Source organism: Tetrao urogallus, assembly GCF_951394365.1.
Source record: "Tetrao urogallus genome assembly, chromosome: 1".
NCBI lineage: Eukaryota > Metazoa > Chordata > Aves > Galliformes > Phasianidae > Tetrao > Tetrao urogallus.
The window spans coordinates 125,598,637-125,621,609 of NC_136813.1; the positions used below are offsets into that span (position 1 = coordinate 125,598,637).

Sequence of the window (22,973 nt, forward strand, 5' to 3'; positions counted from 1 at the left end):
CACCAAGCTCGCCTTCACATCCATACATCAGGCAAAAAGTAACCGATACTACTACCCACTGTGTGTGTGCACATAGGAGCTGTGTGCAGAGCTGAAAACAATCCAGTATTGATAGTGAGATGAGTTGCCTAATTTGTGTAAACAAGATTAATATGTAAATGCAGTCAGCCCCAAACACTGAAAGTCAGCATTCAGATTCCAGCAGTTAAATGATCTCCATCCAGGCAGAAAAGCTGCTTTGAGCATGGAGGTGTTAGTTCAAGGCAGAAACCCATTTCTTGCGGGACACATATGAAGCAAGTATTTTTGCAAGTTTGTAGACAGTTCTCTAGCTTCTGCCCAGGACTGTGTGGAAATCCCAGCAGACTCAACACCTCTGCTAACCTGCAGGAAAGCTGCACAGTTAGGATTGGTGCTAGCCATCCCCAGCAGCTCCTGACACCCCCTGCTTTGCCTGGATGCATCTACACGCAGCACAAGAGACAGATTTCAGCTGGGTTTATGGTTTTGTCTTGGGCCTCCCTCAACAGTGCCCATGAATGGGTACATGGCCATGATAGGCAAGCTCCTTGTGAGGCAAGCTCTGCTCTGTACCCACTGGCATGTACTCATCACTCACTGCACTTATGCTACTACACAGCTATCCAAAAATTGAATGCCCAAACCCCACCTTTGGATGACCCCTCCCCCTCCCCCTTGAGGTCCATACAGTTTCCCAAAGGACAAAATGATCACAATGACATTCAGTCACAGCTGACATGGGCCAAATTCAAAACAGAAATCTCACTATTGGCTGCATATACCAGCAACAAGTTTTAAACAAATAGTCCCAGTGGGTTTCATTTAAAATTTCAATACTGAGCAATGGGTTGTTGGGTGTTGTTTTTGTTTTTGTTTTTTTTTCTTTTTACAGACAATCACGCATTGCCTTACCATATGAAAACACAGTTATACTCCTTCATTTTTTTTAAGGGAAATGTCTTTTTTTTTTTTTTTCCCCCACAGGCAAAACCAGCTTTCAAATTCCTGAGTTTATACTGCACTTAGCACAGTCTCCCTTCTCCCTTCTTAGATTTTAAGCTGTTTAGAACATGCTGGCAATATGCATCCTTTCCCTTAATGTCAGATGTAGCAAACTTCATTTCAGTACAGTGAATTAAGACCTCTATTGCATTGGTTTGGAATAGATGCAAGGACTCAAGACCTGGAAGGCTTGAAATAATAGCTTTCCTCTTGTGGCTGGTCATTTATGAAGCATCTTTTATGTATCCTGTGTTAAGGGAAAACATCTTTAACATCACTTTTATCAAAAGCTCAATGGGAAACATCTGAAATGAGGAAATCCTAGTCTAAACTCTGTTTAAACTGCAAACTTTCTTGAAGAAACATTCCCCTGAAAGACACTGTTCTTTTAGTTAGTCCAATATAATGTACGGTATATACAAAAGTCCCTACTTGAGAGAGAGAGAGATGTATATGTATATAGATGTGGAATGCATTCACTTTTCTGTGTTCACAAACATTTTAATGGTGATATGTCTTTAATCTGTTTCTGGCACCAAAAAGTCTTTGTTCATCATCCGTTTTTGTCACTCAGATTTATCTGTGGAGAGCTAGCAGGAAAAAGAGAAGAAGGACTTTTCTTGTTGAACAGTTCCCTATTGGGATTCTCAGCCAGCAATATAAAGTTGCTAATGTGTTGGGCACAACATGAAATCCTTTATTATAATCATGTATTCCTCGGAGTAGGTAAGTCAATAATTATAGGTGGATTTAGTGGCTGGTAATTCACAGTGCACACAGAAGCATTCACGTAGGTAGTAGTTCCATCAGCCATGACACCATAACCTACGAAAAAAGAAGAGCTCTAATTACTCTTATTATTCATCTTTAAATCATTTTTATTATTTATCTTTATCACATAACAATGATGACTGGCACGTTTACTATTCAGAAGGTGTTTAAAATTTACCTTAATGCAAAATGTGAAAGTCTCTTGGATGAATACCATCTTTGTGTTACAGTAGAACATTCTGCCTTATAGCATAAGAAAACAAAAACTGACCCTCACTAGATAGAGGCTATCATCTCTGGCAACCTGCCCCCAAACCTCCTTATAAACATTGGTATTTCTCTTTGAAAAGCTGTTTTCTTCAAACCTCCCCAGTTTTAGAAGGGATTGGAAGATAGAGCTGAGACAGTTTCAGCACTAAAAAAAAAAAATACTTCATTTAGATTTGCAGACATCCATGCAAAAAAAATTTGGGCAATTTTTCTTCTTCTACTTTTTTTTCCATGCTGTTTTGTAAATATTTTAAGCAACTGATGGAGAAAAAGGATGATGTGACCAAGGGGAGGATGTATGCATATACACATGGTTGGGCTTGGTCTCTGTAGGAACCTCTTCCCATGTGTTTGATCTTGATGACTAATTCCAATAAAATGTGATGGAAAGACTGTAAAATGTCAGCCCAGGAAGAGAAAAATGACTTCATTAATACATTCTTTGACAGACAAGGTGAATTCCCCCCCAGACACTGTAACATTTCCATAGGAGAAAACACCTCCAGAATGTCTTACCAGTAGGGAAAAAGTTTTAACTACATCTCATGTCTGACTAGACATTCAAGACACTCTCAGAGCTAAATCTGCAGGAAATCAAACTTCCAGTTCTTAAGCTTGTAGAAATGCAGTGAAATGCTGTTTGAAAAGCTGAAGAAAAAGCTCCTGTACTGAAAATTAAACACATTGTCCACTGTCAAAAATATTTTCATGTACGTCTAGGAGAAAGCATGAAAGCATGAATTGATAACACTAAAGCTTCATGTTGAAAACTTCCATTGAACTAAATGCAAGTATTATGATCAACATAATGAAATGCATTCACAGTCTGAAACACATGATTTTGGGAAAATCACCTAGTGGAAGGCTTTTGTACTAACAACCAATCTTACTGTTAATAAAGTTAATAGTGAAACATATTCACTGCTACAAGGGTTGCTCCTATTTTATTATGCTGGTGCACAACGTCAGAGGCAGGTGATGGTGGTATGGCAGTAAAGGTTGAACTTTCCCAACAATATTCCATTACACTGTGTGACATGGCAGCAGAGGGGCAGTCTGACAAAATGGCACCTGATATGAAAGTGCAGATGTAGGAAAGGTGTGTCACTGAATTCCTCAAAGTGGAAAAAATGGTACCCACTGACAATCATTAACACTTCCTGGACGTTTATGGAAACCAAACAGTAGATGTGAGCACAGTGAGGTGGTGGGTGGTGCATTTCAGCAGTGGTGACAGTGATGTGAAAGACAAACCACGTTCCAGATGGCCATGAAGATTTTTATGAGTGTGGCATGCAGGCTCTTGTTCACTGCTGGCAAAAATGAATAGTTAATGGTGGTGACTGTGTTAGAAAATAGAGCCTTGTAGCTGAGAATTTGCTCTATCACATAATGTTATTGTGCTCTTTGTAGCAGTTTTAGTTTCCGTGGAAATAAAAAAGGAAGCATTACTTTCGGAGCGACCTATGTGCACTGAGTTAAACTATTGCTCTCCTGGGTACATAGGATCCTAGTTTTTTCTGAAAGCAATTCCATGTCTTACAGAAGCACTGTTAATTGTAGCACTTATAAACAAAGATCCTTAAAATACCCTGAAAAATGCAGGGCCTCCTGGACTCCCCATGGAAAAGCCACATTATAATTAGGGCGTAGGGAGGGAAGAGAACTCTGTCAGGTTCCTGTCACAGACATTTCTTTACATCATGTGCTGTTTGCCACAGAACAATCGTCCTGTGTAAAACACAGGCTGCACCAAGGACAGTCTGCATTGCTGCTGGGAGTTTCTGTCTCCTCAGCTACACATTTGGAGAGAACAAAATAAGCTTGCTAACACATTCTTTTTGCTGGAAGATTCATCACACTACAGTCTTCACTCTTTCCTTACTGCCAGCAGAGTTTCCTTGGGCTTGACCTCCACCAAGCACTGGCTGTAATTGGCAAAGCAGTATTTCAGCTGGAGCCCCTGCCAGGCATCTCATCACCACCACGTCAATCAGCAGCAAGGCCATGTGTAGAGGTATTTTTTGGCAGAGACAGCTGTGCAGAGGGGGAATAGGGAAGAAACATTTCTTCTAAGCATCTCTTCCTCCTGGATATTCAGTAAATGACTGCTGCAGATGTAGCTATGCCAGTCAAGGGAGGAACTCATCTGTTCAAATCATGCATTCTCTCTACAAAGAGCAGCTTCGTTTGCACAGCCTGTCTGCAGTGGGAATTCTCCTCTGCAGAGAGTTGCCATCCCACTGCAAAACAGGCTATGCAGCTCCCCATTTGTTTTCTCTAAATTATGGTAGTTGATGGGAAGAGTACCTTGTTTGTGTGTTCTGATACCTGCTGTGCCAACTTATTAATTCACATGATATACCATTACTGTGGAGGTGCCACTCATTTCACTTTGGAGCCAAAGTTGGGCTTGGTCTTAGCAGATGTGATTTTGTTTACCTGCCTGAAGCTTCTTGGCTCACTAACTGTTTGCCTACCTCCCCTGCAACTCACTTGGCCTATTTCTGAAAAGACAATGAGTTTGAATTGTCGTCACCAGCTCTCTTGTACAGATTCTCAAAGCCTGCTGTAACAGCAAGATATTAGGAAAAAATATTGCCTATGCACTGCTTGTTTGCTCTGTACTTTTAACAACAATTTGGACATTAACAGGTCATCACAGATGAGAAAAGAGAATGAACTTCATTCCTGCCCTCTAAAATAATGATCTCAGTGATTTCTCTGTCAATTTTAAAGCAGCACACCTCTAACCACTCTTAACCTAGCAGGGTCAAGACTCCAAGCAGAAAGTCCAAGTGGGATTTTTTGTGAAAGGCAATAATTCTTCACAAAAGCAGAAGTATCAGGGTGCCAGTTACTCCAGTTTTTCCATTAGTTCATTCCTGCATTGCTGAAACCCACAGATATCCTACACTGAAGTCCGGAGCAATCTCAGAAGCAAAAACTGGCAGTTGTGGAGCACCTTTTCCTGCCAATCAGTTAACACTGCCAAGAGCTAAGTAGCTAATAATACATGCTGACATGCCGATGGGCACGTTTCTGCACAGCCCAGTGGTTTCTTTTGGTGGGGGCATGCTTGAAGACTTACTGCCATTGTACGTGTACTGGAACAGACTCCTCTGGAGCAGAGGGCATCTACCATACCCTTTGCCTGGAGACAAACTCCTGCTGTTCCTGAATTCAGCAGCACACATTTGCTAACATTTACTGACTTTGTGAAGAGAACTTATTTTTTCCAGTTAAAAATCAGTCAAGAGAAATGTTGTGTTTTGTCTGGCTACAAAACATTTCCCCTGCCAAAGCACATAAATACATGAATAAGCATCTTGTAGTTCTACACAAGTAAGTGGTGATATTGCTCTTCATTTTAAATTCATAGAGAGAGAGAGGGAGAGACAACTTTTATTGTCCAATCTTAAAGAATAGGCTTCAGAAGTATCCCCTAAAGAACTCTCACCCATTTTAAAAACACAGAAACAGAGACACAAAGAACTTGCATGAATTACCTTAAGTCACAGAGTTTCAGCAGAGGAAAATACAATCTATCAATCTTAATATTTAGTCCCTTTCTGCGACTACTGCATTGGTGTCATTTTAAAACTCACAGTAAGCCTCACTGTGAAGAAGGCACCACTCTATTTTATAGATGAAGAAACTAAAAGAGAAATTGAAGTACAAATATTGAAATGTGAGTATCAGCCAACTTCATCTGCATATTTGCAGCTAAATAAGTATCTGAATTCCAAAAGTGCTACTTCAGACATTCAAGTTGAAAAATACTGGTTAAAACAGACAAGTTCTGTGCTTGTGGGTTTCGAGTACATACAGAAAGAAATGTTTTCTGACCTTCATGGATATGTCCAAACACATGAAGCCTTGGCTGTATTCGTCTCTGGACTGTGTTCAGCAGCTCTACACATCCTACCCGTTGCATTTTCTTAGGTACCCAGTCTAGAAAACCTTTGGAAAAGAAAGGAAAGCTTTAAAAGAAGACAGATTATTTGCAAAGCTGCACTGCTGTAGTATTCAAAAACATTTCTGAGATTTAACGTCTCATGGCCTCTCATAAGCAGTCAGAAGAACTGACGTGGCAAAAAATGGTGTTTGCTTTGGTAAGTAGAAGAGGAAAGAAGGAAACATAAAAGCTCATCTGAAGAAACAGGACTACGATAACTCTTGCCAATAATTTTTCAAGGGAAAAAATCACTGCAATTAAAACATTTTTTTTTGCACTGCCGTTAGCAGGAAATCTCAATGCTTCATCCATTCTTCTTCCTTTAAGAGACCGATTATCATTAAACAGCTGCATATCCAAAGTGAGTCTCTAAAGTTAAACACCTAAATCAACACTTAGCTGTTTAAATCCAGCCCTGGGATGTAGTTATTAAAACGAAACACTTCAACCAATATAATGAATTTGTGTGACTAATGATAAAACGACATTGTTTTCACACTGATTCTTACGTTAGCGCAACGAGGTGAGGAACCCAGACCATGTCTAAGAGCATCCTCAAGTCAAATCAATTTAAGGGCTTCAGATAGCAGAAGAAGCTTAGCCATTGTGCAGCAGATACATTTGGAAATGCTGTATTTACTCCCACAGATGTGTATAAAAACACAGTTTTTATGAAACAAAATGAGACAAAAAATGTACACCAACTTGCTTCTATGTCCATAAACTTGCTGCCAGCTGAAGTGTGTTGCTTCTTTCACAGCTGAATAAGAATGTTATTGCGTTAGAGGCTTTGGAAGAAACCCCTCTTGCTTCCTTTCCATTGTTTGATCATTTTTGATCAGGCTCAAATTTGGAAATGTGAAAAATACCACTGTTCTGTTTTTCTGTATTTGTTCTGGTGCTCTCACTGCATGCCCGTCATAGTTCTGCATCTCTGACTTAGACTGCTGCAACAGCAGGAATATATTGTGCTTTTGAGAAAACTGTTGTCAGTCAGGGAGGTGCAGAGTCTGGACCTCGTTTTCATATGTTTACTTTTGAGGTGCAATCAAGCATGGCTAAGTAGTATCTAACCAGCTGGCTTAAAAGGCCAGAAGTGTAGTATTCAAGCTCTTGGAAAAGCTTTCAGCTTTACTGGAGCTTCAGAGTAGGTTCACACATTGAAAAATACCTCTTCAGATGCCAGTGCCCAGAAACTGAGCTCAGTGCGTTTTATCTAAATGATAGAAATTTGCCCTGCTATCAGTTGTGAACTAGGTGTCATATAGTGGACGCTGGCTCCTAATTTATTCAGATATCTTTGAAGATGGTGCTTGGCAGCCAATGATGGGATGTACAAAGAGAAAGCCAGCTGAATTACAGACAGAGCACATCAATGCACCCAACACACTTCAAAATTCACTGTAGGAAATAACAACTGTTTAAGATGTCGCAGTGAAACCAGCAGTTTTTCAGGGATTCAGTTCACTTTTTTTTTTCCAGAGGAAACACGTTATAACTTTGGGCTTTGTTACTTCAACGATTTGAAACAGTTAATTGTCAGAAAGTCTGTGGTGAACATAAAGGGAGAAGTATTTCCACTTCAAAAACTTCACAAACAAAAATCCATAAAATTAACTTCTCCATTAAATTAAGCATTATTTATGTTGAACATGTTTTTGTTTACATGCATTATCACCCTTCTGAAGCTTTCCCATATGTTAGCAGCTTATTATGTACACCTGACTACACAAACTAAGAATAATTGATTACACCTAGCTAACAATTAGAGATCATTTTAGGTTTTTTTTTAATGTTTGGTTACTTTAAACAGGTTTCTGCAGCTGTCAGGAAAGTATAAATCTTTGTCACAGACAATCAAGCAGACAGCTAGAAATGAAGACTTAAGGGTGAAATTAAATTAAAAACAAACAAACAAAAAAAAAGAAGTCAACTTCTGAGGAGGAAAGATTCATAATTGAAGATCTTTGGGAAAGGACTTTCAAAGTTACACTACACATAAAACTAACAAAAATATGCTGATTCAGAAATCAGCATTAGTGCTTGTAAAGCACCATATTTTATAAGCTCTGGGAAAAAAAAGATTATATCTTCGTTAGAAACAAAGAAGTCCATAAACTCTTAACGTTGCTTCTGCATCTAAATCGTGAGCAAATTTAAATCTATATAATAATGTAGTATTAATTAGTTTAGGAGGATGCATGCTTTTTGGAAGTGAAGGAATAAGAAAGCAGCAGAGAAAATGAATGACAGAATTTAGGGAGCCGTGCTGGGAAAAAAAAAAAAAATTGAATTTGCAAGAGAACTGATTGCTTTACTTGATCATTAGGAACAGCTCTGATCTTGCTATCTGAGATCAGAACAACAGTAATCAGCTTTCTGGTTAAAATAATTAGCTTGGAGGGTCAAGGAAAATCCTGTCTTCCATACTGCCTGTGGATAAAGCTACACATTAAGGAGGCTCTGTAGGTTGGGCACAGTGCTAATTTCTTTTGAAGTGTCATGTATTTGTTGCCGTGAGTGTTAGGGATGCCAACAGCTGATGTTCTCAGGCAGAGCATTCTGTGCTATGAATGTATCAATACGAAAAAGACATAGATATGTGAACTTGAAAAAAGGAAAATCCTTGGAGGACAGCTCAGGCTTATTTTTATTATTAACAATAATAATATTAATAATAAGAAAAGCAAGTGACTAAATTAGCACAGTGCCTGAAACTGAGTGGTGTGAAACTTGCTCTCTTCCTTCAATCATTGGATTTCAAACAGGGATACAGGGATAGTAGGAAGAGCTGAAGGCTCTTTAAAAATGGCTTTTAAAGTGCTGACATTCCTGAAGAAATTTTAGAAACAGGAGAGTTATGAACAAGACAATGTCAAAGATCCACTGTTACAATGCAAGCCTTGGATCTACATAGCGATTATCTCTGCTAATCATTTAGAGAAGATATATCAAGGTCTATATGACTCATTTCTGCCATCCACTTTTATGAGGCAGGTCCAGGTTACGAGCAGTCTGTGACACGGCATGAGACTCCAGTTTGGTGGAGCAGCAGCACACAGGCCTGCTCTGTGAGAAACCGAGCTTGCAAAGCAGCCCTTTCACCAGGATTAGTGAGCAGTGGAATGCAAGCGTGTCTTTCTATAGGAAACAACAAAACACAAACCCTTTGGACACTTTCTGCTCCAGATTTTGAAAGAGAAGGAGAAAGGGTGAAAGACAAGAGGATTTTAGCTTCAGGAAATTGAAGAATGAAGAGAATCTAAAGGTTTAAAGGAACCAACTGCCTTCATCTTACACAAAATACTATTCTGCAGTAAGAGGCAGCAAAACATTTTAATACATGCTACACATCCATGTCTAGTTATTAGTGAGAGTTAAATACACATAAGCATTAGACACAGCTTGCTATCTGTTAGATTTGTTGACAAATGTGTTAAAAAACAAAGCCTTTACTGTATCAGGACAAGTTTCTGTGATAATTTCATTTCAATAACACAGATCATTTCACTGTTATCCGAGAAGGTAAAAAATTTCTCCCATCTTGCTTTGTATCATCAGTATGCTTATTACTTGGAAAACACAAATGCAAAACTGTTTCTTGCAGGCCTGCTAGTGTTACTGTATTGTATTTAAAATAGGCAATTAACCCTATCCAAAGATAGGCCAACTACCATAGTGTTGGGGTTTGTGAGGCAGGAGATAAATCAAGTCAGCATGCAAATCCATAGTAGATAGGGGGGATGCTGGTGCAGGTGAGGAAGAATGATGGTGCTACAAAGTAATCCTGCATTGCTCTCCAAAACTGCTCCATGCTTCAAGCCAACTGATTTCACCAACCAGTGGCACCGTGGGCAAATGCGCAGGAAGACTGAACCTCACTTATTTATAAAGCTCATTAAGACCCAATTTATTAAGACTTTATTTTTGTAGCCGTTATTTAATTCCCTACCATAAGTGGTCAGTAATCACAAAACATAAACCTGAAGTTCTGGTGCTGCTGACATCGGTAAGGATGTTACTTTTGACTTTCGTTAAGTCAGGTTTCCACTCTTTGTCTAAGGACAGCCAACAGTTACTGTATAATCATTTGAAATTCACAGCTAACAGCACTAATATTTTCTTACCGAGAGGTGGTCCATGTGTTATAAGAATATCTATCCCATCTGGAATAAGGTTCCACTTCTCTAATAATGCTTGGCCTCGTGGAAGATTAAAGCCCCAGCCATAAAACCAAGGTTGCCTGCCAAGAGAGGAGGAGAATGTCTTCAGTGCTACTTCCATGTATGGTTACCTAAGTAAAATATGGTGATTAACTTTCTATTAGCATGGAATCTGGAGACACAAATAGCATTCTTTTTTTTTGTGTGTGTGTGTACAGTGAAACTCTCTTTCTGTACAACCAATGTTATATAACTTGTGTGGAATATCCACGTAGCCCTTAACAGATTTGGTGGCAGTACACAGTACAGTGTTCACAGTTCACATTGTTCTAACCAGGTATACAGTAATTCTTACAACAGCTGAGTACCAAGACCCCCACCTACAGATTAGCATGCCAGATTCTCATGGTATCTAGAAGCACACCTGCCTCAGACAGCTAGGTACGGTAAGTGTTCTGCACTCACTCTCATCATGTTTGAGTTGTAGCCCACCATCATTTGAGCAGGGTCAGAACCCGGCACAACCACAAATCCCACTCAGAAGAGAGAAGGAGACATCACCTATGCTGTTTCGTTTCTCCAGTTGGAAGCATCCCATCAGAACAACACTGCTACTTTTCTTATATACTTCTTTTTTTTCTGGGTTTTTTTTTTTTTTTTTTTTTGGTGTGTGGAGTGGCTTTTAAGATGCTATCTATTTAGGATTTCTTAACATATGGGCATTTACTCTTTTTAAAATGTAGTCATAGAGCGGCTCATCATGGAGCAGTGGGACTGTAACACTTCCAGTCAGAACACAATTTATCCGTACCTTGGAGTCCCATTGATTAAAAAACTGTATTTCATGGCAATTATATCACAGTGGTAAATTATGTCTTGCTGACTATATTCTAATTCTAGGCCATAAAATTGAAGGGTTAGTTTTAGGTTGGAGTTTTTAAATAATTTTTTGACTGACATGTTCTGGCCATATCCATATTTGGAGAACAACAAACAGACTGCTGTGATTTAATAAGGTTTATGGTAATTGCAGCCTTGGTGTTTATAAATACATACACATAAACCAGAGCTCCCTTTGAGATGTTACTTTGTTGAAGAAAGCTTTACACTCCCTTGCTGCATCAAAAGACAGAAAGAAATCTTTTAAACAAATTCTCTGAACTATATTTTACATCATGTATGGCAAAGACAAAAGAAAATGCCCATGAAGCTATTATTCATCCTGTCCCATTACTGATGCTTGACTAACATTTCAAAAATTAGCACGTCTGCAATCTTCATGATGATATATTTTCCTCTTTTCCTTTCGGAAAGCTGCAAAGCACATGTCTATTGAAAACAGCTTAAAATCTAGAGCTGGATAAAATATATAGCAATGTGGTTTACCAACAGGAAGAAAAGAAAATTCTGGTAAAAGGAAAAGCAGAAGGGGGCTTTTCCATTCTTTCTTCTAGAGACAAAAAAAGCCCCAGCTTTTCTAGAGAGGTGACCAAAGGCCCCCAGCTAAGAGAGAGCTCACCTTTCAGCTCCTCATCACACAGCATTCTGGATAGCCAGGTGTCCCAAGGAGAAAAAAAACAAAGGAAAAGAAAAAAAAAGAAAAAAAAACTTGGTACATCTGCCACTGAAACCAGAAGCATATCTCAGCCATTGGAAGTTGTAATGAGGGAGGTGAAGCTGTGTGAAGAAGAGATGCTAAGAGCAGCACCAATGGAGCAGAAACATTGTTCTGAGCCAGGTGGCTCAGACCAGGGTAGCTGCCTTCTGCAGATACCCATACAATTCAAACCCCACGTTTCTGGTTAGCTGTTCAGCTTCCAGCACGGTTTCCTCCTAGCAAGAACACAAACTGGCCCACAGAACATGACTTCTCCCTTCCTACTGCTGTGGTGATCACTCACAGTCTATTCGGTGCCTTATTTTGCAGTAACTAACTTTGATGTGCAACACTGTCGCACAAACCAAATCCAGGCCTGGGAAGACTGATCCTTATGCTCAGCTCATTACTAAGAGAATGGGAGTGTTTTTGTTTCACAGAAATGCTGTTAAAATAAAGAAACCAGAGCCTGCAAGGTGCTCAATGTTCCAGAAGTGGAAGGCTTTATAAAAATACACAGAGGTTAGGTTATTTCCAAACTCCCCATCCCTGCCTTGGAATCACACTTCAAGCCTTTACTGACAAGCAGCTTCCTTCACTAAGATGAACATACTCAACTATTTGGCAAACTGTATTCAGGCCCAGAGCAAGTTTTCCAGTCACAGGGCAATCAAGAGGCAAGCGAGGCGTCAGTCAGTCGATCCTTCTTCAGCCTTCAGTCACAGCTGAGACGCTGTGACTGCAGCCCCCTGCTCCCACCAGTGGCCCAGAACAACGCAGTCCCCGTGTCCCCAAGGGATGCGGGGTCAGGATGCGTCCCACAGCCTGCGGCCTGCTGGGCACAGAGGAACTGACTGCTCCCTTGTAAAGAACCCAAGGAGAAAGATCAATATATGCCGAAGAGAAGGTCAACAACCTCCAGAATCGTTATTTTAAGCACACAATGAAGCATTTATAAAGAGAAATAATCGTGACCATCACAGGTCGCGACAACGCAATTTAATCCCGCTGAAATCCAAATGACTACAAATGGCACCATGCAGACGCGAGGGCCTCAACCTGTCCCTCCTAGGCCCAGCCCGTACATCGCGGCTTGTTAAGAGCCCTTTTCCCCTTATGAATAGGCATGATCTGCTTATTAAGATCCGCAGCACTTTCCCTGTCCCTGCCTCCCTTTGTGCCGGCAGCGCGCCCACCCGAGCTGCGGGGCTGTAAGTTATGCATGCTGGAGCTGTTCTTTTGTGAAGGGAAAATGTTCGAACTTGCCTGATTTGCCATTAGGCTGTCTTTTGTGACAATCCCAAGATCGAAAGAAATGGCCCAAGTGTTTCAGGCAAAAATCGGGAGTCCCAGGAAGGATTCAAGTGGAGGATAGTAGAGTGCTTTATTCAAGAGAAGGAAGAAAAATCACGCACTTCAGTGCCCCCGCCCCCAAAGCCAAACCATCTTTATACGCACACAAGGATTTTATAAACCCCCAAGTCCCCTCTTCTGACAATTTATTGCAGAACAGCTATCAAAGTTTCAGAGTAGGAACAAAAAATCTCCTCAAATACCTACTAACAAGCCTGTGACCTGGATGTCATGCACAGATAACTTGGTCTAAGATTTCCATTTATGATGGTACCTGAAAGCAAAGCTGAAGTCTTAGTATCAAGCACAAAATTTCCAGATCCCCTTATTAGTACTTGCTGATGAAAAGCATAATGTTTTTATAATTATTTTTCAGTATTGGTTCACATTTTATAAAGAAAAGGATCTGCTGTATGTTATCAAAGAGAAAACCTCCTATTCTCAAAAACAACAACCAAAAAAACCATTTTTGGCAATTAAAGACATACATCATGAATATAATTCACCTCTGAAGTGAAATGCTCATGTGTAGAAATGCACTTTGATTTAGGTCTTATCTTCTTAAATGGAACAGTTGCAGTCTCTCCATTTCCTACTGAAATTCAACAGCATTATTATTATGATAAAAATAATAATTGTCTACACATAAGACTCTCGGGGGAAAATATATTGGAAGTAAATTTGTTTACAGCACAATTAACCTTTGTTAAAAACATATGAACAAGTTTTACAGGTCAAATAATCCACCATACAAAAAGGGCTGAATTATCAGAATTTGTGCTAGCAGTCGGATGTTGCTTTATGTACTGAATTTCTATCTTTCTGTTCTAAAGTAACCATTGGAATAATTTTCTTACAGAATGATAGTTGCTATGACAACCATAGCAAATTTTCCTTTTCTGAAACAGATGTCTCATTTAGTTGAAAATTAGAATGTGAAAAACCCATGGGAAAAATTAATTCAAACTTTAACAGAACACTGACTACAATGTAATCTCTTATAGGTTAACCCCTTAACATCTTCCTGCACTCTTATAGTAACCTTCTCATAAATACTAATTAAACCAATTTAACCTCTTATGAATGACCTTCTTAGCTATCATTAGCACTTTAGTTGTCTTTGAAAGGAGCAATTCTGTTACAATAATAACTGAAAAAAGTCATATAAAAAAAAAGAGTGGTCAAACATATTACCATCTTAATTATTTATTACTTTTCCTTCTTTTATTCAGCTACTACTGGAAAGAGCTACTGTGTAGTCCAAGAATTCCTTTGTCATTTAAATGGGGCATAACTTAGTTTTACATGTGATTTACTGTAAAGGGCAGTGATGCACTACAAAGACTTGACCTGTAATTTATGTGAACACTGAAGGTTTTCAATTTTCAAACCACTGGTATACATCTCAATCTGCTCATCAGACATACAAGGGAATACAGAACAGGATACTTGACTGGCAAAAAACTATCTACGTACACGCGTTTTTCTACTGCATGCAACAAGGTGGTAAATCTCCATTACCTTGATTCTATTTAAATGTTTTAACTTAACAGATTTTTTTCCTTTCTCTACATGGTACTCAGTCATAAACTACAAATGACCATGGAAAGCAGCCAGTGGGCAGTTAGAAAAAATACGCAAAGCACAGCATCATCCTTAGTGCCTGCAGAGTGCAAGCCACAAAAAGAACTTCAGGGCCGCAAGATTTACAGCAGCAGCTCCAGCTAGGCTGTCCGGTTGCTTAAGACAAATCCTGCCACCAGTAGGCACGCAATTACTCTTGTTGACTTCAAGGGAAAACTCCCTTACAGAGTCCAAAATCCACAGAGAACTATGGGTGGCAACAGACTCAATAGCTATTAGCATATCAAAGGGAGCAGTGGGTAACATCTTGTGTACACCTGAATAGCAAAAAATACATAACTAGAATACAATCATTACACATTCTCATTTTTATAAAGCTTCCTACAGACAGCCTTTTTGCAGCTGAAAGGCAAAATCTCTAACTAGACTTCCTTCACTTACAAAATAAATTTCAGTGGTTCAGCATGAACACTTGCAACTTGTTTCAGTCATTTCTCCACAACGGCTGTTCCTCTCGTAGGAAAACAAGCAGATAGCGGCCAGTGCCTGTAAAGAAGCTGAGTGGGAAAAGAATGAACCAAATCCTCTCATCTCTGCTCCCTCATTGCAACTGTAGAGCCACACATAAACCGAATCTTTCCTGCTCTTGATTTAACCTGTTATTGCTCACGACAGATCTGAGAACAGGGATATACAGTAATGTCTATACCATATACCTTCCTTATCTGTTTGTAGTTCACATCCTTCATATTTCCACACTCACCATCACTGCATTAGTTGAATTTAATCAATCTCTTTAAATGTATATTTAGCCTTCCCTCAGTAACTATCCAGTTCATTATTTTGGTGGCTTTTCACTGTTTTCTCTCCATCCAGAATTCAAAAAAGGTCACCTTTTTTTTGTGTGTGTGAATATGTGCATGTGTTTGGCACCAGTTTCTACATTTAAAGGAGTTGTGAATTAGCATTGTTCTTTTTTTTTTTTTTCCCTCTTAGACAAAAGAGGACCATTTAAATCAGACAGGAACCAAAGGAGCAATTGGACCACTGGTGCTTACAGGGACAAGCAAGGCATGTTTGTTTGTAGGCTCTCATCAAGCGCTCATTATTATGGCATCTGCTACATTAACAGTATAACTGAGATGTGAAAAAAAAGTGGATTTCAGAAGTTATGAGGTAACTCATATAAAGACCAGCTTTCATGTGCAAGTGACAAGGATGGTATATTTTCAGAGGAGAGGAATGAGAGATGAGAGCAGTGTATGGAAAGGATTAAATTATGCAAAAAAAAAAAGAAAAAGAAACTTAAGATTCACCTATTCTTAACAGCAGAACCACAGTATTTTAGTGAAAGCCAAGGCCTCCATACTTACATCTATTAAATGCAAATGACAATTAATCTCATAGATGATTATCCTTTGGAACACATGGCCACCAAGTACAGCTTACAGGTGGAAAGTCAAAAGCGGCAGGGAGGGGAAATAAGCTAAGAACTTCAGCTGAGGCACTAAATGCCTTGCACAGTGTTACTTAGGGCTCTGCAGCAAACTGAATTTGCATCCTCCATCAGCCTGCTGGCCACAAGTATATTTCCAGTATATTTCTTCTATTGGAAAGACTGCTGCGTTCTTGGTTTTTTGCCTTACTTGCTTTGCATCCAAGATTGTAAATCTCAAAACTCAATCAAATTATATTACTTTTTTCACAAAAGGAAAGAAGTGTAAAATCAGAATGTGGCCCTTTGTCAGTAATTATTTCTTTTGCGATTTGAGTTACATATAAAATCATTCATCTTTTGTTTAGCAAAGGATTTCATACATCTCTGACTGGAAAGAAGAAAGAATGAGCTGTGACTAATAGGAACTGATCATTTCTAAACATTAATCTGTTACAAAACAATGAAAAATAAAATGAAATCCACTTTATCTTCATAACGAGAACACAGAAGATAACAGGTAAAGAGAAAAATTAATGAAAGACTGAATTTAAAACACGCCAGCACCAAACACAAATTGCTTATTTCATTCTTCTAGGAGCCAAAAGATAATATCCCATCTGATACATTTTTTAAATAATAAAATAAACCCCGTAAACAAACTTAAAAGTTCATTTGGAATAATTAGCTAAGAGATTCAATGCTAGAGGTACAGATGTAGAACTAACTGGACAATCAGCATGGTATTATGGACTTACAGCAGAACAACGCTGTTTAACTTCTGATATCTTTGAGTCTGTTCCCGCAGTCTGACTCCCAACGTTGAAAATATAGGTACAGGTAGGTTACTCTGTCTGTACTTCCAATATTGGCAACTGAGAATCACAGTGGCTAAGAGGGAGGAAGAGTGAACAGACCCTCTGTCCACAGTACAGTCATGATCTCTTTTTACATACAAAACTTGCCACCAATGCACCAGTCAGAACAGAAGGAATTGAAGCCTCACCTATGCATGGCATCCCTACAGTTTTTCCACTATCTAATGACTAGACAGCTAAAGAAACATGTTCTTTCTCCACACTTTTGGCTAGTTGGATTTCACTGAAGTTCTCTGGCTTTACAGAACTCAACTAGATAAAAAGATGGAACATCCCTCCAAAAGGAGACACTATACTCTGGCTTTTTTACGGTGTAGCTCCTGGAGGGACTCTCTTACATGAAGTATGACTCAAATACATAGGATGGGTAATAGGTGCACTGAGAATTGTTAAAAAAGGCCCTCACAGTAGCCACTTCTCAGTTTAGTAACTCACCAGGTCTGCATTCTTTTCTCAAAATACTAGGAGTAATTAGGCCATATGGACTAACTGTCTGCCAGTTCTTCCCTCTTTTCTTCCTTTTTCTTTTTTTCATGTTAAAAAAAAAAAAAAAATTGAAAACCATTTTGAGTTAAACAAGCATGAAAATGCTTTCAAACCTAATACACTAATACAGCATATGCGTACATATGCACAAAGTGCATTCTTTTTAACATTTTCAATTTTGCAACAGATGAACTTATTCCTTGTTTTAAAAAGCACATAACGATGCTTCACATGCCTTATTCTTACCTGAAGCGAAAAACGTTCAAGTAATCCTAAATTTCCAAGCTAATGCTTTCTTGCAGTCCTAAATTCTCTACACTACTGTAGGGGAAAACAACTGCTGCAATAGAACTTCCTATGCCAAAAATGTACAGCTTCAACACCTTCATGTTCATTCATCTAGTTAGGAATTCTGAGGTATCCTTACAAAAAAATCATACACTTATCTGATGTCAATTACATAATTGGAAATATGAGGCACGCACACGTACAGCTCTCCATTTTAACACTGGTTCCTATTTATTCTACCTTCTTACTGGAGAAGAAAACTGTTCATATTAAACAATGCTAATTTATTAAATAAAATTAATTATTGAACATCAAATCAAAAGGAAGAACTATAATGTTAAACAGATCCACAACAAATGGCAGAGGACTGCTTTATCTCTTAAATTCTGGTCATGAATAATAGAAAGAACTGAGATAACCATGTTACAGTTAGAGTAGTAGCTCTGCATACCACACCTCCTTAGAGCACAATGTAAAGTCAGCATCTACTTCTCAGTGCAGCAATGCACCTGAGATGAAAGAAGCTTCTGAACAAAGTGTCCTTGCAAACAAGTTGCGCAGAGGCTTGCAAATTTCTCTGTGCTCGATTGCTGTGCTTACAAACAAGGCTCATCAAGAAGAACCAGTTGAAACAAGAAGCTACAATGCTCAACCAAGAACTTGAACATACGAACTTTGGACTTATTGCATAGGTTTAATAGGCTAATTAATATTAACATCCCCACCCTGGGCAACATAAAGAGTTAATTAGAGTTATACATGCGATGTAGAGTTAGAATTAGAGTTACACATGCGATGTATGATACACTGGGAGGGCACATACAAGGGGGAAGATGTATTTGACATACTGGGAAGTCTCTAACCTCCGAGTACTTCAGCCAGTGAGTAAAAGGTAGAGTAACAATGTGGTCTGGAGATAGGGAAAAAAGGGGGGCTGCACCTCTGATACTTTGAGAGACCCTGCAGGAGGGCTGTCCCCATGGATTCACACTTCATTTGAATAAAGCAAGCTAAAGACTCTCCTGTCTCTTTTTGGGGTAAAGATAACTGAGCAAGCCCCATATGAGCAAAATTTTTCACAACACACCTATTGTGTAAAAACCTTTGGAAAGCACGTGCATGGAAAGCGATTGTGAACTTGGGAAGCTGATTCTCACTCCGCATAAAGGGCTCAGAAGCTGGTGGAGCTCTGCCAGTTTACTCCAGCTGAGAATCAGCTCCACACGGATCCGCCCCAAAGTAGTTAGTTATTTGTGCTTCTCTTGGATCATCGCCAAAGGGCCCATCCAGTACCCAACTGTGTTTACATCTTTGAAACATCCTGAAATTGCTGCTGTCTGAGACTCCAGCCCAGACTACAGATTGGGCTGGTGGGCCTTTTGTTCAAGCAAAAAATTAAAATTAAAAAAAAAAAAAAAAAAAAAAAAGTGCCAAAACAACAACAACAAAAAAAGCACTTTAAAGTTTTAAATCGGCTCTGTCTCATAAAATTAAACTTGTAAGCAAATGTGTAGAATAAAGAGAAAACTAACTGCTGTGGGGGATTGCTATTCACTCTCGTGGTTTATGAACTGCAGGAAAGTGAAGCCAATTCCCTGCAGTGAGATTACAGGTCTCCTCTTCTATAGGTCTTAAATTAAAAACCAGCTGAATCCAAAGTGAGCTAGTTTACTGAATCAGAAGATTCAATTATTTCTGCTAAGTAACTGAACGTGAACTACTTCATTCTAATAATATACAACTAATAATTACTGCCCAAGAAAAGACTTTTTTCTACCAAGCTAATTAAACTAAAGCAATATATTTTTCAACTGCTCTCAGATTTAACTAAAGCTGGAAACATTTGCAGCAAAACAAGCAAATGCAAATCCCCACTCACAGACAGAAATACAAAGCCACACAATGCATATAAGAAACAGCACTTCCCCAGCAATGTTATGGGAAATAAACATAACTGCTGATCTATATTCAGCATACATGCACACAAGCATACAGAGCCACATCCTGCACTCCTGTACAGATGTAGAGTGGATGCAAAGGACCTCTGGATTCGTAACTGACGAAGCTCACTCTGCAAGAGATCATGGTGAAAAGTGTTTGAGGATTGATCCATATCCATAATATGTGAAGTAAGCAGTACAGAACCGTGTCTGACTTACTTTTTTCTTCTCTTTTGACCATCAAAGATGGAACTGTTCCAGGCCCCTTAGCCTTGGGCAATGGGAGAAATCGTAAGTGACAGAAAACTTTTTCTGGAATATTCATTAACAGGAAAAGAAAAAAGGGCTGTTTCAAACTGCCATCGCCTAAAAAAATTATCCCAAGGGAAATGGAAAGGTAAAAGTTCTTAGGAGCACATAACAATTAGAATTCATCACATTGGTTTCCCTTTGACAATATTTAGGAACTATGATAGGTGTAACGAGATTTACACTCTCATTCATTCAAAAAACCTAAGGCAGAGTTTATTTAGTTAATAACAACCATGTTCTTTCAACATGCCACAGAAAATTCACTTTCAGTCTGAGAAATCTTGGTTTCTTTTCATAAACATTTTTTTTCCGTGGTGTTAATTATTGTCGCTAATTCATTTCTGCCACTTAATTTGTACTGCAGTGTTCATTAAAAGACCTCTCCTCAATTCTATGATTGCTCATATAAACAATGACACCTGTATACCTCTTGTCTACTGAATGGCACTCACACATTTCCTTTGTTTCCAAGTCATGCAAAGAGAACGCCTGCCAGACAGCATTTACCATACAAAATGCACCGATTTTAGCAAAGTACCTTTAGTAAAAAAAAAATGCATATATATATTCAGTGATCTATTTCTGATGATAAAACAGCCAGAATGCACTCTTAAGTCTCAGTTTCTTTCTGTCACTGGCAAACCTTTTACACTTCAAGAGTTCAACATCTTACATTTCTCCCCACCACCTCCCCTAAACAGCTGAATTTAATAGATCAAAACCATTTTGCAGGAAAAAAAAAAAACACATTCTTACGATCTCCCATATGTTGCAAACTAAACTACAGTGAATTGCAGTTTTAAGTGTTTTTAGAAGCAGCACTTTCCAAAATGGAAAACAATTTCTGATAAGTACAGAAAAGGAAATAAAAATATCACTCGAGCATTCCATTAAAATACAATTAAACCTGCATCTATGTGCCACAGACTGTAATTAATATATTTTAACAGAATGATCAATTTCGCTTTCTCTCCTCTGAACACGTTGCCATTTCTTACCCATCTGTCACATCTTACCTACCTTTGACTGAATGCCTGAAATAAAACATCTTCAGCATTCTAACCATAATCACACAGCCACATTAGGAAGGCTTAGATGCCAACATCTTCCCCAAAATTTCTGAAACCTGAGATGCCCGAGTTCTAAACAAGAAGCGGAGCCTACTACTCCCGCTCCCAGCCAGCATTCTTCTTCCTCACAAGCTATGTCTGTGTACCTAAATTATTCATTTATATTGCCTGCCTCATCACTGATAAAGAAAGAGCTCCAAATAGCTCCTGAGTTGCAAAAACAGGGAATATCCGCCATTATTAAATTTCTGAGCAATCAAAACCCAGCAGTCTGCAGTATGTCCACACCCAGCGTTCTGTAAACTTTAGCAATGACACAGCCAGACATGACAACAAGCTGCCTGCTCAAAAATCTACTTACTCTGACATCTGCAAGAATTTTTGCATAGTGTTTCACTGCTTTACAAGCCAGTATGTAAGCAATTGCACTTTAGATCTTTGAATTCTTATCTTTTAACAAAGCGAAGTGCAGAAAGGAGAGAACAAATGTGGATCAGATATTTTATTTAGAAAAATTGTCCAGTAATGCTTCACTATGTATTTCCATCACAAGCAAGATACGGAATAGTTTATTTCATAGATATGAAAGGGGAAATAAGAACTAAGAATCAAAGTGGTCATTTTGAGGCAGAAGAACAGTGATTATTTTCTGTGTATTTTACAGAGGATGAAATGTGCAACATAATATCTTGCATTGCTGCTGCTTTGTCATGAGTAAGCCACGCTCCCAACTTGGGAGGTGCATTATGTTAAATGAAGTCAATATTTTATTTTACTACAGCTTCATTTTAATTGATGTTCACCTCAATGACTGTAAAGATTTGTACAAGGTCTGGCAAAGTAAACATGAGATGATTCATTACTGGCAAAATGAAAGCATGTCCCTCTCATGAAATGAATCTATAAATCTTTGTTACATTATTTCACTGATGGAAACTGGGTTCAGTGAGGAATGAAAGCGACTATTATAAGCCGCTCTTGAAAAGATGGAGGAGGTAGGCACTGAAAAAGAGACTAGGCTATGAATGGACTAGACTCCATGTGAAATAAAAATCAGCCTGCCTCCTTTTGCCCTTTGCATGCTCTCTGAAACTACTGCAATTGCATGGAGCTCACCAATTTTCCTGTCCAAAGCATGCTCATTCCCATGTGCACACATTTGAGAACAGAGTCTGAAAATGAGTATAACAGAGTCTCCTACTTTGCAACTAAAAAACCAAATTGGTCAAGGAAAAGAATAAAAGGATGTTACACACCTGTAGCTAAGCACTACTGATGACTCTGGACTATACAGTTTGAACAAGGGCACTTGGCTGCATGCCATAACAGTACAGACAGCTGCAGTGCACTGAAGAAAGGGCCAAGAGGCTGGAACAGCTTTCCAGCCTTAGCACCAAAGTGGGGTGATGAATGACATTGAGAATAAGGCCCTGTTGAGGTTACTCTGGATGAGATGATGGCTGCTGCAACTGACAGGTCAATGTGCCTTACACTTACACAGCTTACAATTACATAGGCAGAGCTTCCATCCTTGACCCAAGATGCTCAGTAATAACAATAAATGAACAGAACAAATACTTCCCCTACATACACCCCTAACCCTCTTCATTAGGTTCTCATTATCTGAACAGAAATGTTGTATGAGAACTGTTGGCCTCTGTGTAAACACATGAGGACTGTATCTAATCAGCGTCCTGTTAGAGAAAAGCAATAAAAAAAAAAACAAGAGTCCTGCCTGGGCATCTGTCACTTCAACACAAATGGCCACAAATGTCTTTCTAGGCTGATACTAATCTTTGTTCTTCCATTTTCCCTGATAGAAATAAAAGTTTCTCAAGTTCCAGA

The 22,973-nt window shown here is 38.9% G+C and overlaps 1 protein-coding gene across 2 annotated transcripts in view; it reads right to left on the reverse strand.

The window, feature by feature from the left end:
- Nucleotides 1-1,729: 1,729 nt before the first annotated feature.
- Nucleotides 1,730-22,973, reverse strand: part of MPPED1 (metallophosphoesterase domain containing 1) — a gene marked incomplete at both ends in the record, with an annotated part of 46,176 nt that continues 24,932 nt past the window's right edge. Inside the window, 3 exons of one of the 2 annotated variants that reach the window (XM_079549072.1) lie at nucleotides 1,730-1,848; nucleotides 5,914-6,027; nucleotides 10,150-10,265. In XM_079549072.1, coding sequence (XP_079405198.1) covers nucleotides 1,730-1,848; nucleotides 5,914-6,027; nucleotides 10,150-10,265 — 349 coding nt within the window. Of the gene's footprint in view, nucleotides 1,849-5,847; nucleotides 6,028-10,149; nucleotides 10,266-22,973 lie in introns of both variants that reach the window. The other variant, XM_079549071.1, reaches the window with a different exon arrangement.